We start from the raw sequence: 12,887 nt of genomic DNA on the forward strand, positions 1-12,887 counted from the left end.
AATGTTCAAATCTATCGACTTAAGTATAACATCAAGTACACTAGTTTCATACCTGGAGTGGGACGTGATCAAAAATCCATATGGAAGTGACCATTTCCCAATTGTCCTAAAATTAACAAAAAGCGATAAGTTTTCCCCACATCTGCCACGTTGGAAGGTCAACTGTGCTGACTGGACACGTTACAGAGAGCTGACATATTTGACCTGGGATGACATCTGTACTCTCTCAATCGATGATAGAGTGTCATATTTGACGGCATTTATAACTGATGCTGCATCAATATTGCTACGGGATAGTATTTCCACTGACGAAGAGCCGAGCAGTAAGAAGACAACGATGACGATTTGAAGCTGGCGCGGGCTGTTGCCTCTTGGCCAAGCGCAGCGTATTTTCTTGTAAATATATTTGTACATCGCTTTTCGTCTGCGTCATCCTCTGTAACATATCTGGCGGAGGTGGACGTTCCCTGTACCTTGTCACGGAGCTTCGCAGTGGACGGTATGTCGAGCCTTCCTTCATGGCTCCTGCCGACGACAACCCGACTCCACCGGCTCCGACACCTGCTGTCACCTCGACGACCTACATCACTCTCCCCGCTCCCCGTGATCCTGGCGTATTCTCGGGCAAAGATGGGGAAGACGTCGATGACTGGATCAGCCTGTATGAACACGTCAGCCGCAATAACCGGTGGGACCCTACTATTATGCTCGCCAACGTAGTCTTTTACCCCGGTGGCACACCTAGAGTTTGGTATCGCACGCACGAAGATGAGCTCACCAGTTGGGATTCACTTAAGACACAGCTTCGAGACTTGTTCGGCAACCCCTACGGTCACCAACTTGCCACGCAGAAGGCGCTTTCCGGCCGTGTGCAGACGTCAACAGAGCCCTATGTCACGTACATTCAGGACGTCTTGGCTCTGTGCCGCAAAGTTGACACCCACATGACTGAGTCTGACAAGGTTGCCTACATCCTCAAAGGCATTGCCAATGACGCCTTCAACTTGCTCGTTTGCAACAACGTAGCGACGGTGTATGCTGTTCTAAAAGAGTGCCGCCGCCTGGAACTCGCTAAAAGCCGACGTATTGACCAGCAGCTTGCTTGTCTGCCCAACACCCCAGCGACATCTTCCTGTGCCGACACTCCTCGTCCCAACACTGCCGATGTTACCAGGATTGTCCGGCGTGAGATCGAGGCCGCCTATCCGGCTGCCTTCGACTCCAGTCCCACCAACACATCTGCAGTCACGGTCTCACTGATCCAGGCAGTTGTCTGCCAAGAGTTCGAAAACATGGGTCTTCACACCATCTCCTTGGCCCACCGTCCTGATACCCGCCCGGCTTCTTCGATTCCGCCCCGTCCCGCATCTTCTTCCCACCACGTTCCCGCAACCCATCTGAATGGCGCACTGCTGACGACAAACCCATTTGTTTCCACTGCCATCGAATCGGGCACATTTCTCGGCACTGTCGCAGTCGCTGGAGTTCCCCGACCCGGCCTACTTATATTGCCTACTCTCGCCCCCCAGGTGGCCCTTCTCGTCCCTATGCCGCACGCTCCGATAACGCCACCGCTGATTCTCCTGCACCAAACCGCTTCTATTCTCATTCGCCTTCGCCCCAACGACGACAATCTCGCTCTCCCCAGCCCCATCACTCCTATTCGCCGACTCCCTTCGGACGCCGCTCCCAGCTGGAAAACTAGACAATGCAGCGCCTCGAGGTGACGCTGCATTGCTCCGTACGCCGCCAAATCCTCTACTGACGTTGCCCACTCATTTGAACCTTCTTGACATGCAAGTCGACGGTGTTTCTGTGTCTGCACTCATAGACACTGGGGCGCATTTGTCCGTAATGAGCGCTAACCTTCGTAACCGGCTCAAGAAAATTATCACCGCCACGACACCTGTTGTCCGTGTCGCCGATGGCGGAACAGCCCCCGTAATTGGTATGTGTACCGCCCGCGTCTCCTTCGCCGATCGCTCAACAATCGTGCTATTCACAGTCATCGCTCACTGTCCCCACGACATTATCCTCGGCTTAGACTTCCTCTCCGCACATTCTGCTCTCATCGATTGCTCCGCCAGTACTCTCCGCCTCGACCTGCCTGTTCTGGATCCCGCTGAACAACGCCCTACTCACCTCAGTTCCGTCGACTTCGTTCGCTTGCCACCTTCGGCACTGACTTACGTAGACTTCGTGTCATCCCCACCAGTCCCCGACGGTCACTACATCGCGGCTCCTATGCAAGACGTCCTCCTTACACACGGGATCATAGTACCTTATACAGTTTTATTTATTACGGCGAATTGCGTCTGCCTGCCAGTGGTCAATTTTAGCTTGACGACACAAGTGCTGCCACGCGGGATGTCTCTGGCCCAACTTTGCTCATTCGAGGATCACTCTGTAGCATCAATTTCAGTAGACAACCATTCAGCCGATCCTCCTCTACCGTCGCAGTCGGCAACTTGTACCATCGCCAACTTACAGAAAATGATTGCACCCGACATGCCCTCCGAGCACGCTCGTGCGCTCTACCGCGTGCTGATTTCCCATCAAGATATTTCTGACTTGAACGATCGTCCTTTAGCCCAAACAACAGCTGTCAAACGTCGCATTAATACCGGCGATGCCCCTCCTATTCATCGCCGCCCGTATCGAGTATCACCAGCTGAGCGTCAAGTTATTCACACCGAAGTTCGCAAAATGCTTGCCAAGAACATTATCGAACCGTCATGTAGTCCATGGGCGTCACCTGTTGTGCTGGTAAAAAAGAAGGATGGCTCATAGCACTTTTGCGTGGATTATCGGCACCTTAACAAGGTTACCAAAAAGGACGTGTATCCCCTACCTCGGATTGATGACGCCCTTGACTGCCTCTGTGGTGCTCGCTATTTCTCCTCTATTGACCTTTGCTCCGGCTATTGGCAGATTGCCGTGGACGATCTCGACCGCGAGAAGACTGCCTTTGTAACACCCGACGGTCTTTGTCAATTCAAAGTGATGCCGTTTGGTCTATGTAACGCTCCTGCCACTTTTGAACGCATGATGGACTCCCTTCTTCACGGTTTCAAATGGTCCACGTGCCTGTGCTACTTGGACGACGTTATAGTATTCTCCCCAACATTCGCTACGCACCTCGAGCGCCTCTCAGCAGTCCTGGACGTTTTTCGGTGAGCCGGTCTGCAACTCAACGCATCGAAGTGCCAATTCGGCCGTCGCCAGATTACCGTCCTTGGACATCTCGTTGACGCGAACGGAGTGCAACCGGACCCAGGCCAGATCCATGCTGTTAGGCACTTTTCTGTTCCAAAGTGTGTCGAGGACGTGTGCAGCTTCATCGGCCTTTGTTCGTACTTCCGCCGTTTCGTGAAAAATTTATAGCACGACCACTAACCGAGCTTTTGAAGAAAGACGCCCCATTCCAGTGGGGCGATAACGAGGCCTCTGCATTCTCGCTTCTAATCGACCTTCTCACAGCGCCTCCCGTTCTGGCCCATTTCGATCCTTCTGCGCCTACCGAAGTCCGTACTGATGCCAGCGGACATGAAATTGGCGCAGTACTGGCACAACGCCAGCGTGGCCACGACCGTGTTATCGCTTACGCCAGCAGGCTCCTCTCGCCCGCGGAGCACAACTGTTCCATCACTGAGCATGAGTGTCTGGCCCTAGTTTGGGCGGTTGCGAAGTTCTGCCCATACTTATATGGCCGACCCTTTTCCGTTGTCACAGACCATCACATGCTTTGCTGGTTATGCTCATTGAAAGACCCTCCAGGAAGACTTGGTCGCTGGGCCTTATGCCTCCAAGAATATTCGTTCTCTGTCACCGAAAAATCTGGCCGACTACACAAGGACGCTGACGGCCTGTCTCGCTACCCGGTAGACGAGCCTGACGACGCCGACAGTAGTACCGCCGACGGCATTTTCTCTGTGTCTGCCTTCGCTAACATCGCTGATGAGCAGTACCGAGACCTATCGCTGCGAGTACTCATCGAGCGTCTGCGCTCTGCACCTACCGACGCATCCGTTTGCCGATATGTCTTCCAGGGCGGCATTCTGTGCCAAGAGAACTTCCTCCCTGATGGCCCTGATCTTCTTGTCGTGCCAAAACATCTACGACAGACTGTGCTCTTTGAGATGCATGACGCACCCACTGCAGGACATCTTGGGGTAACCCGCATGTACGACCGCATCCGCCGCCGCTTCTATTGGCCTGGTCTTGCTCGCTCCGACGCTATGTTGCTGCCTGTGATCCCTGCCAGCGTCGGAAAACACCTCAGGTGCTACCTGCCGGTCATCTCCAACCGATCACCGTCCCTGTGGAACCGTTCTTTCGTGTTGCATTAGACCTCCTCGGTCCCTTTCCCACGTCATCCTCTGGGAACAAATGGGTAGCCGTCGCAACTGATTACGCCACCCGATACGATATCATGCGAACTCTCCCTACCAGTTGCGCAACTGACGTCGCGGACTTTCTCTTGCTTGACATTATCTTAGTCCATGGCGCCCCGCAACAGCTGCTTACTGACCGTAGTCGTAACTTCCTCTCGAAAGTTATCGCCGACATTGTGCGTTCCTGCTCTATTCAACACAAGCTGACTACCTCATACCATCCTCAAACCAATGGCCTGACAGAGCGGTTAAACCGTACTCTTACCGACGTGCTGTCCAAGTACGTTTCGAAGGACCACCACGACTGGGACGTTGCCCTTTCTTACGTCACATTTGCTTATAATTCTTCCCGGCACGACACCGCTGGATTTTCTCCATTTTATTTACTCTACGGTCGCGAACCGACCTTGCCCCTTGACACAATACTTCCTCCTGCTGCGATCTCAACAACTGAGTATGCGCGCAACGCCATCGCCCTCGCCGACCATGCACGCCAGCTTGCTCGTGCTCGACTGACGGCCTCACAAACCACTCAGCAGCGTCAGTACAACGCCCGCCACCATGACATACAGTTTTCGCCTGGTGCACTCGTGCTCCTGTGGTCGCCCTCTCGTCACGTTGGACTTTCCGAAAAGCTCCTTTCGCGATACACAGGGCCCTACCGCGTGCTGCACCAGGTGACGCCTGTGACTTACGAAATTGCTCCTGTGAGATCAACCTCGTCATCTACTCTGGCATCTACTGATGTCATGCACGTCAGTAGGCTCAAGAGCTACTACACTGCTTCAGAGTCCGGCCTTTAGTCGCTCCAGGACGACGCTTTTGCCGCTGGGGGTAGCGCTACGGGATAGTATTTCCAATGACGAAGAGCCGAGCAGTAAGAAGACGACGACGACGATTTGAAGCTAGCGCAGGCTGTTGCCTCTTGGCCAAGCGCAGCGTATTTTCTTGTATATATACTTGTACATAGCTTTTCATCTGTGTCTTCCTCCGTAACAATATGTATCCCTCAAACAAATGGATCACCCTCTAAACGACGTATTCCTTGGTGGAATGAGCAGTGTAAGGAAGCCCGCAAAAATCAAAATAAGGCTTGGAGTCGCCTTCGCGACTGCCCAACTACCGAGAACTTGATAAGCTTCAAGAAAATAAAATCAGAAGGTAGAAGAATGCGCCGCCTTGCCAAAAGGGAAAGCTGGCAAAAATACATCTCTAGTATTAATTCATATACAGACAAAAGAAAAGCCTGGAACAGAGCAAACAAAATAAAAGGCCGCGAAACTCATCCTCTACCATTAGTAAACACGCAAACAGATATTCTTGAGGACCAGGCTGACTGTCTAGGAGTACATTTCGAGCACATTTCCAGTACATCTCATTACGCAAATACATTCCTAAAATTCCGGTGACAAGCAGAACAGATGACTCTGGGTGGGAAAGGCACATCCAATCAAGTATACAATCGTCCATTTGGAATGGCCGAGTTCCAAGCCCCACTGATCTGTTGCAACAAATCCGCTCCAGGAAGTGACAGAATAATGTATGAGATGATCAGACACTTACACCCTGAAACCCAAAAAACACTACTGTCACTCTTCAATTCCATGTTCTCTGCCGGCTACATTCCTACTGTCTGGAAAGAAGCAATCGTAATCCCTATTCTCAAAGAGGGCAAAGACCCTTCCTCACCCAACAGTTATAGGCCTATAGCTCTGACTAGTTGTCTATGCAAATTATTTGAGAAGATGATTAACCGTCGCCTCATCCATTTTCTTGAAAGCAACAAGATACTCAATCCCTTTCAGTGCGGATTTAGGGAGAGTAGATACACAACAGATCACCTTGTTCGCGTCGAGACAAATATCTGTGGTGCCTTTGTCCACAAACAGTTCTTCCTGTCAGTATTTTTAGATATGGAAAAGGCATATGACACAACCTGGCGCTTGGAATCCTCCGTGACCTGTCTGAAATGGGAGTTCGAGGCAGCTTGCTGAACGGGATTCAGAGTTACCTCTCCAATCGGACGTTCCGTGTTAAAGTCGGTAACATTCTGTCTCGTTCATTTACGCAAGAGGCTGGTGTTCCACAAGGTGGTGTGCTGAGCTGCACTCTTTTTATTGTCAATATGAACTCGATTCAGACTGCCATACCACATACTATGTTTTATTCTGTATATGTGGATGACATCCAGATAGGTTTCAAATCATGCAACCTAAGTATCTGTGAGCGACAAGTACAGCTTTGCATAAATAAATTATCTAAGTGGGCAGACCAAAACGGTTTAAAGCTAAACCCACAAAAAAGTACATGCGTCCTGTTTTCTAACAAGAGAGGCATACTGGCGGACCCCGCAATAGATCGAAATGGAGAATGGCTATCTGTGAGCCATGAACACAAATTTCTAGGAATCCTTTTAGACAGTAAGCTGACTTTTGTACCACACCTGAAGTATCTGAAATCAAAATGCCCCAAGTCTATGAACCTGCTGAAGCTCTTGTCACGTACATCTTGGGGAAGCGACAGGTGGTGGTGCCCTTTAAAGCTGTACAAAAGTCTAATATTAACACGCCTTGACTATGGAGCAATAGTCTATAATTCTGCCGGACCAAGTGCTCTGAAAATGCTAGATCCTATTCACCACTTAGGTATCCGCCTTGCTACAGGCGCCTTTAGGACTAGCCCTGTGGAAAGCCTCTACGTCAAATCAAACGAATGGTCACTGCACTACCAAAGGACATATTTAACTTTCTCCTACGCCCTAAAAGTTAACTCAGATGTTAAACATCCTTGTCATTCTGCTATATGCGACTTGTCCACTGCTAGGCTGTTTCGTAGCTGCCCAGCCACTAGGCCTCCTCTGTCCCTCCGGTTGGAAGCACTCTCAGAAAAAACGGGGGTCCCTCTTTTACACAATGTCCTAATGGCTCCTACACAGCTTCCACCGCCTTGGGAGTGGCAGACTATCAAATGTGACATCTCTTTCTTAGAAATATCGAAACAAGCCCCAGAGGCACACATATATTCGCATTTTCTGGAACTCAAGGAGAAGTACTCATGTGATGAATTTTACAGAGATGCTTCGAAGTCTCCAGCTGGTGTTGCTTATGCAGCTCTGGGACCCTCACTTTCAACATCTGGACCACTAAACCCACACATCAGTATCTTTACAGCGGAAGCATACGCCATTCTTAAGGCCATTCAACACATACGGCTCACAAATATTGCTAAGGCTATTGTCTTCACAGACTCATTAAGTGTCGTGAGAGCCCTAATTAGCTTACGAAAGCATAAGAATCCCGTAGATGGAAATATCTCCATTCCTGCCACAGACCTAAAGCCCTTTCTGCGCCGTAAATTGTGGAATCATTGGCAAGCATAGTGGGATACACAAACATTGAAAAAGTTACACATCATAAAACCAAAACTACGGAATTGGATAAGTGAGAAAACAGCACGGTACAAGGAAGTACTTCTTTGCCGATTAAGGATAGGACGCACTTACAGTACTCACTCCTACCTCTTGACTGGTGGGTATTCTCCTACTTGTAGTAGGTGCAGCGATAGCTTGACAGTGCTCCATGTTCTTATCCAGTGCCCTGCAATAGAAACAGAGAGGAAAAAGTATTTCCCTTCTGCATATCGGGAAAATATACCACTTCACCCTGGATTTTTTCATTAGTGATGAACCGCTTTTTAAACTGCAAATAGTCTTAGATTTCTTATCTGAAACCGACATTCTGAAAATAATTTGGCCAGGAAATTTTAACACGTGATTACCAGCCCTTGTATTCGAGGGCCGTCTTGATGCTTCAGTGTAACTGTTGTCTCGTTTTCGTATGTTTTTATCAAAATACAACTGCCATCGTCCACGTCCATAACTAATCAGTGTCATTATTTTAATAGCTATATATTTACGTCATTTACAGCGAAAGTTTTTAGGCCCTTATACAGCCATGTCACACCTACCATAATAAATTCACTGTCCACGCCATTCAGAATAAATCCTTTAAATTACCATTTGTCATGGCACTCTTTGGTCATAACTGGCCCTTGCGCCATTAAAAGCCACATATCATCATCATCATCATCCTTCTTAGGTTACTTCTGGTGTACCTCAGGCACGGAGCAAGAACCATTTAGGAGTGGAAACTCCGCTATTTGCGGCGACTAGAAAAGGTCACAAGCCCGCGGAGCCGTTGTCGTGCTGGCGGCGCCTGGCAGCCTGGAAAGAAATTACCACCGTTGAGAGTGCGCCGGAGCCGCCTGCCCGGGCGCTGCATTTCGGTTTTTTTCGCTGCGGCTTCTACGACGCGCCGCATGGCACCGTCACTGTATATGGCCCCGTCGGCGCATACAACAATTGTGACCTTATCTGGTCGCCCGCGCTCGCTCGCGCTGACGGGAGTTTCACCTCCTAAATGTCTTACTCCATGGCCTCAGGGCAGCGTTTTGGGCCCTTTACTCTTCCTAATTTACATAAATGATTTGCCACTTAATGTTTCTTCTCGCTTACGTATTTTCGCTGATGACTGCATTATGTACAGATCAATGAACAGCACTGACGACCACCTGGCCCTTCAAAATGACCTTAGCCTAATTCATAATTGGTGCAACATCTGGTTAATGGCTTTAAATGTATCAAAATGTCAGGTAATTTATTTTAGTCGTAAGCGTGACAGCTCACATTTTTTATACAATGTCAATAATAAAGAATTGTTACATACAGTATCGTATAAATATTTGGGTGTTCACCTAACCGAAAACCTCTCCTGGACAGACCACATTGCAGCCGTTAGTGCAAAAGCTTCAAGGACATTAGGTTACCTACGTCATAATCTGGGTAATTCACCTTCCAACATCCGCAAATTGGCCTATCAGACATTTGTTCGTCCACAGCTCGGGTATGCATCATCCATTTCGTCCCCACATCCTACATACCTACATCGACATGCTTGAATCAGTCCAGAACCGAGCTGGCCGTTTCATTTCACGTAATTATAGCCATCACTCCAGCGTAACGCAAATGAAACTCGATCATTCCATACAGCCTTTAGTTCTTCGCCGTAATATCGCTCTGTTATCCTTGGTTCACAAATATGTTTATAATGCCACACAATCCACACTACATATCCAGATTGCCTCAAACACGTCTCGCCGATTACATAACCACTTAAGTTTTGCGTGCATGTACGGTACGACACATGCTTTTAACTTCCCGTACTCCCTACGGCCATTCGCTTATGGAACAATCTGCCTGATCACAATGCTTCCGAGTCAGATCAAGAAAAATTTTGTCATCTCCTACTCGAGCATTTTTCATAATAGCACTTACAAATCACTTTATCTTGTTTCTTACACTTGGCAATGTGCTTCGAACTTCTTGTGATTTTCTTTTATTGATGCATTGCTATCTCGCTCTTATGAACTGCTATTTTATGCTGTGTCACATGTTCACTTGTATGCCCTGTATATATTATTGCTTTTCTGCGTCTTTTTCCCTAAGTACCCCTTCAAGAATTGTACTCCCTGATATGTTCATTTTTCGTGTATTTTACTTTCTAGTATTAGTGCCTTACGTTAAGTTTTACTCATGTTATTTCCTTAAGTGTACCTTTGTGGCCTTTCATTACTCCAGTTGCTCCTTTTTCATGTTTTGATCTTGGTAGTAATGTTGATGAGCCCTGCATTGAGGCGTATCTTTTGTATTACACTTTAGAAGGCTGCAGGGATGTTATATTTATTACAGCTTGCCCACCTGGCATAGGGCGCTGTTTCAATTGTATTAATAAACATGCCGCAGCCGGCCTAGTCAATTGGGTACCCGTACTGAACGGATCAACATTGCCACGTCGTTTTTGGATGTGGTAACCTTTTTGGGAGCACCAAAAATTGATTGTAATGCATGCCATTGCTCGTTCTTTCTGAGCAAGGGGTTCATTTTTTGCTGACACCTTTTTTGCCTGCAATGTGGGGGTCACACCACATTCTCTTCCCTCAGGTTGCACAGGCCATAGTGGACTCTCGCTTCTTGATGAAGAGCCTACGTACCACCACTGAGCTGGCACGCATTGTTGAGGTAGCCCTGGATGACACGTAAGCACTTTTCTTTTGCTGCTGGCATCCTCCCTTAAGAATTGAATTTTATTTTTACATAAACATTTGCAAAATTTGCGTAAAAATGTTTTAGCCCATAGCCAGAGGCTAGTTTTGGGTCTAATGAAAATATACAGGGATCAGTATTAGGACCTACACTTTTTTTAATATATATAAATGACATTTTTTCCTGTGTCACTTCAGATGTTGTACTGAGATTATTTGCAGACGACTGCGTTGTATACACTACGGTTCGTTCTCAAGATGACCAAAATAATCTGCACTTAACACTGACTAACATTGATTCTTGGTGTAAAATTGGGATATGAAAATTAATGTAAGCAAAACGTCATCTGTCACCATAACAAGGAAAAAAACTCCCATCTATTTTACTTACCTTTTATCAGGATCTGCTGTGACGCGTAATAATGAAGTAAAGTACATGGGGGTAACGTTTACTGAAAAATTGAGTTGGGAATCCCACGTAGATAACATATGTACAAAAGCATACCGACAACTTGGATTCATCCGACAAAAATTGTCAGCTGCACCAGCGCATGTAAAACTAAACGCCTATATGGCTCTAGTAAGACCCATCCTGGAGTACAGCGCCATAGTTTGGAACCCCCATCAGTCTTACCTGAAAACGAAACTTGAAAGAATCCAAAGCCTAGCACTCCGTTTTATTTATTCCCGTTACTCCCGCTACGATAGCGTGACACTTCTCCGTAAAAGGACTAGCATCTCGACGTTAGAATGCCGACGCCTAACTGCATGTATGAAATTTCTTTTCCTGTTATATCATGATTGCATCAACATAACTAAAGACGTGTACCTAAAGCCACCTCACCACCGCTCCAAAAGAATCAATCACGACTTGTGCATACGGCCACTTGCTGCTAGATGTAATTTATTCAAATTTTCTTTTTTTCCTCGATCCATAGAACTATGGAATAGCCTGCCCCGCCATATTGTGAATGATGTGTCAATTGATGTTTTTGTTGCGAATGTTGAATCTTTCTTTGAAAATGCTTTCGTAAATGTGTTGTAGTCATAGCCTTCTTGATTATGAGTCACGGATTGTATGATTCTACAGCTCTGCACACTTTTTGATTCTATTATTTATATAAGTTATGTATCTTTTCATTCATGTTCCGGAACACCAAACTTGTTGTACCACTTATTGTACTCTTCCACGTATTGTACTTATTCCACTCCTGTCAGAGCCTGAGAAAGGCTCACAGTATTATGAAATAAATAAATAAATAAAATACGGTATGCAATCAGCAGCACACAAAAAACAAGAATAGAATCATTAAGATAACACTGATGACATTTGCTCACAGTGGAAAGAAACACTTTGGCGCAGAAATGCTAGTGCCAGGGAGCCCTGTGCTCTAAGCAGAGCTAGCCTAGGACAGTGGCACAAACTCAGTGGTATCATCATTATTGTTGCAGCCAATTGAAAGTAGTGAGGCAACCACACAAACTTGGCCACACTTTTGTAAAGGCCAACTACAATGCAATCTCCATTAGTCTAATTCGTTTGAAGATTAGTGGTCTACTGAAGCAGTCTTGGCGAAACTGCAGGGCTGGTAATTTCTTATTGGCAACCTTAAAACAAACCTGGTGGTTAGTGTATATAAGTTCCACCTCTGAGATTTCTCGGTACATCGCAGGTCATGCCAAGTAACTGCACATCCAGTTGTAGTTCGAATCTGCTGTTTTGCATGGAGGCTGCTCTTCATGTCCGTGAATCTTTGTGCAGTCCAAATATTGTGGCACTTGGCCTTTTAATTGAATCTGTCAAATGTGGTCTATGCTGGTAAGAAGACACTCATGTGCAGGCATGTGCCAGCCTGTGGAGCTATGTTGCACTACTCGCACCAGGTGGCACCACTTGCCACTTTCACAGATAGTTGCTCATGCACTACATGCCAGCAAGTATGATCATTAGACCAATTCCTGTCTCACTAGGAGATGTTCATCCCATGTGCCTTGCAAGACCACCCTCCCGAATAATGTTGCAGTGCAGCCCCAGCTCTCAGGAAACAGATCACCTGTTGTTGTTTTTCTTCTGTTCTTCTTAAGTCCGTGAGGTGTAGGAAGAACCATGAAAGGGTAACCCCGCAAAACTTGTTGCTGGGCTAGTTGATTCGTAATGTGAACAGACAAGAATGAGAGAGCAGAAGCACACAAGTGCACAAACTTTTAAATTATTTTATTTTGATCAGGCTCGGCAGTATTGCCACACGTGAGAGGAACCCTTTGTAGCTTCAGCCATTGTCTGCTGGATGACATATTTTTCCTTTAGTCTTCCGCTGTGCATTTGGTGCCTACCATTTACCAGTTGTTGAAAAAAAATGAAGTTAACAGGAACTATGTTATGTACACTATTGC

The 12,887-nt window shown here is 47.1% G+C and overlaps 1 protein-coding gene across 3 annotated transcripts in view; it reads left to right on the forward strand.

The window, feature by feature from the left end:
* The window catches only part of LOC142567714 (12S rRNA N(4)-cytidine methyltransferase METTL15), a 275,298-nt gene that overhangs the window by 163,185 nt on the left and 99,226 nt on the right, over positions 1 to 12,887 (forward strand). For all 3 annotated transcript variants that reach the window (XM_075677894.1, XM_075677895.1, XM_075677893.1), the window contains one exon: positions 10,393 to 10,487. In XM_075677894.1, the coding sequence (XP_075534009.1) occupies positions 10,393 to 10,487 (95 nt within the window). The remainder of the gene's footprint in view (positions 1 to 10,392; positions 10,488 to 12,887) is intronic.

The sequence above is a fragment of the Dermacentor variabilis genome, unplaced genomic scaffold, assembly GCF_050947875.1.
Source record: "Dermacentor variabilis isolate Ectoservices unplaced genomic scaffold, ASM5094787v1 scaffold_14, whole genome shotgun sequence".
Lineage (NCBI taxonomy): Eukaryota > Metazoa > Arthropoda > Arachnida > Ixodida > Ixodidae > Dermacentor > Dermacentor variabilis.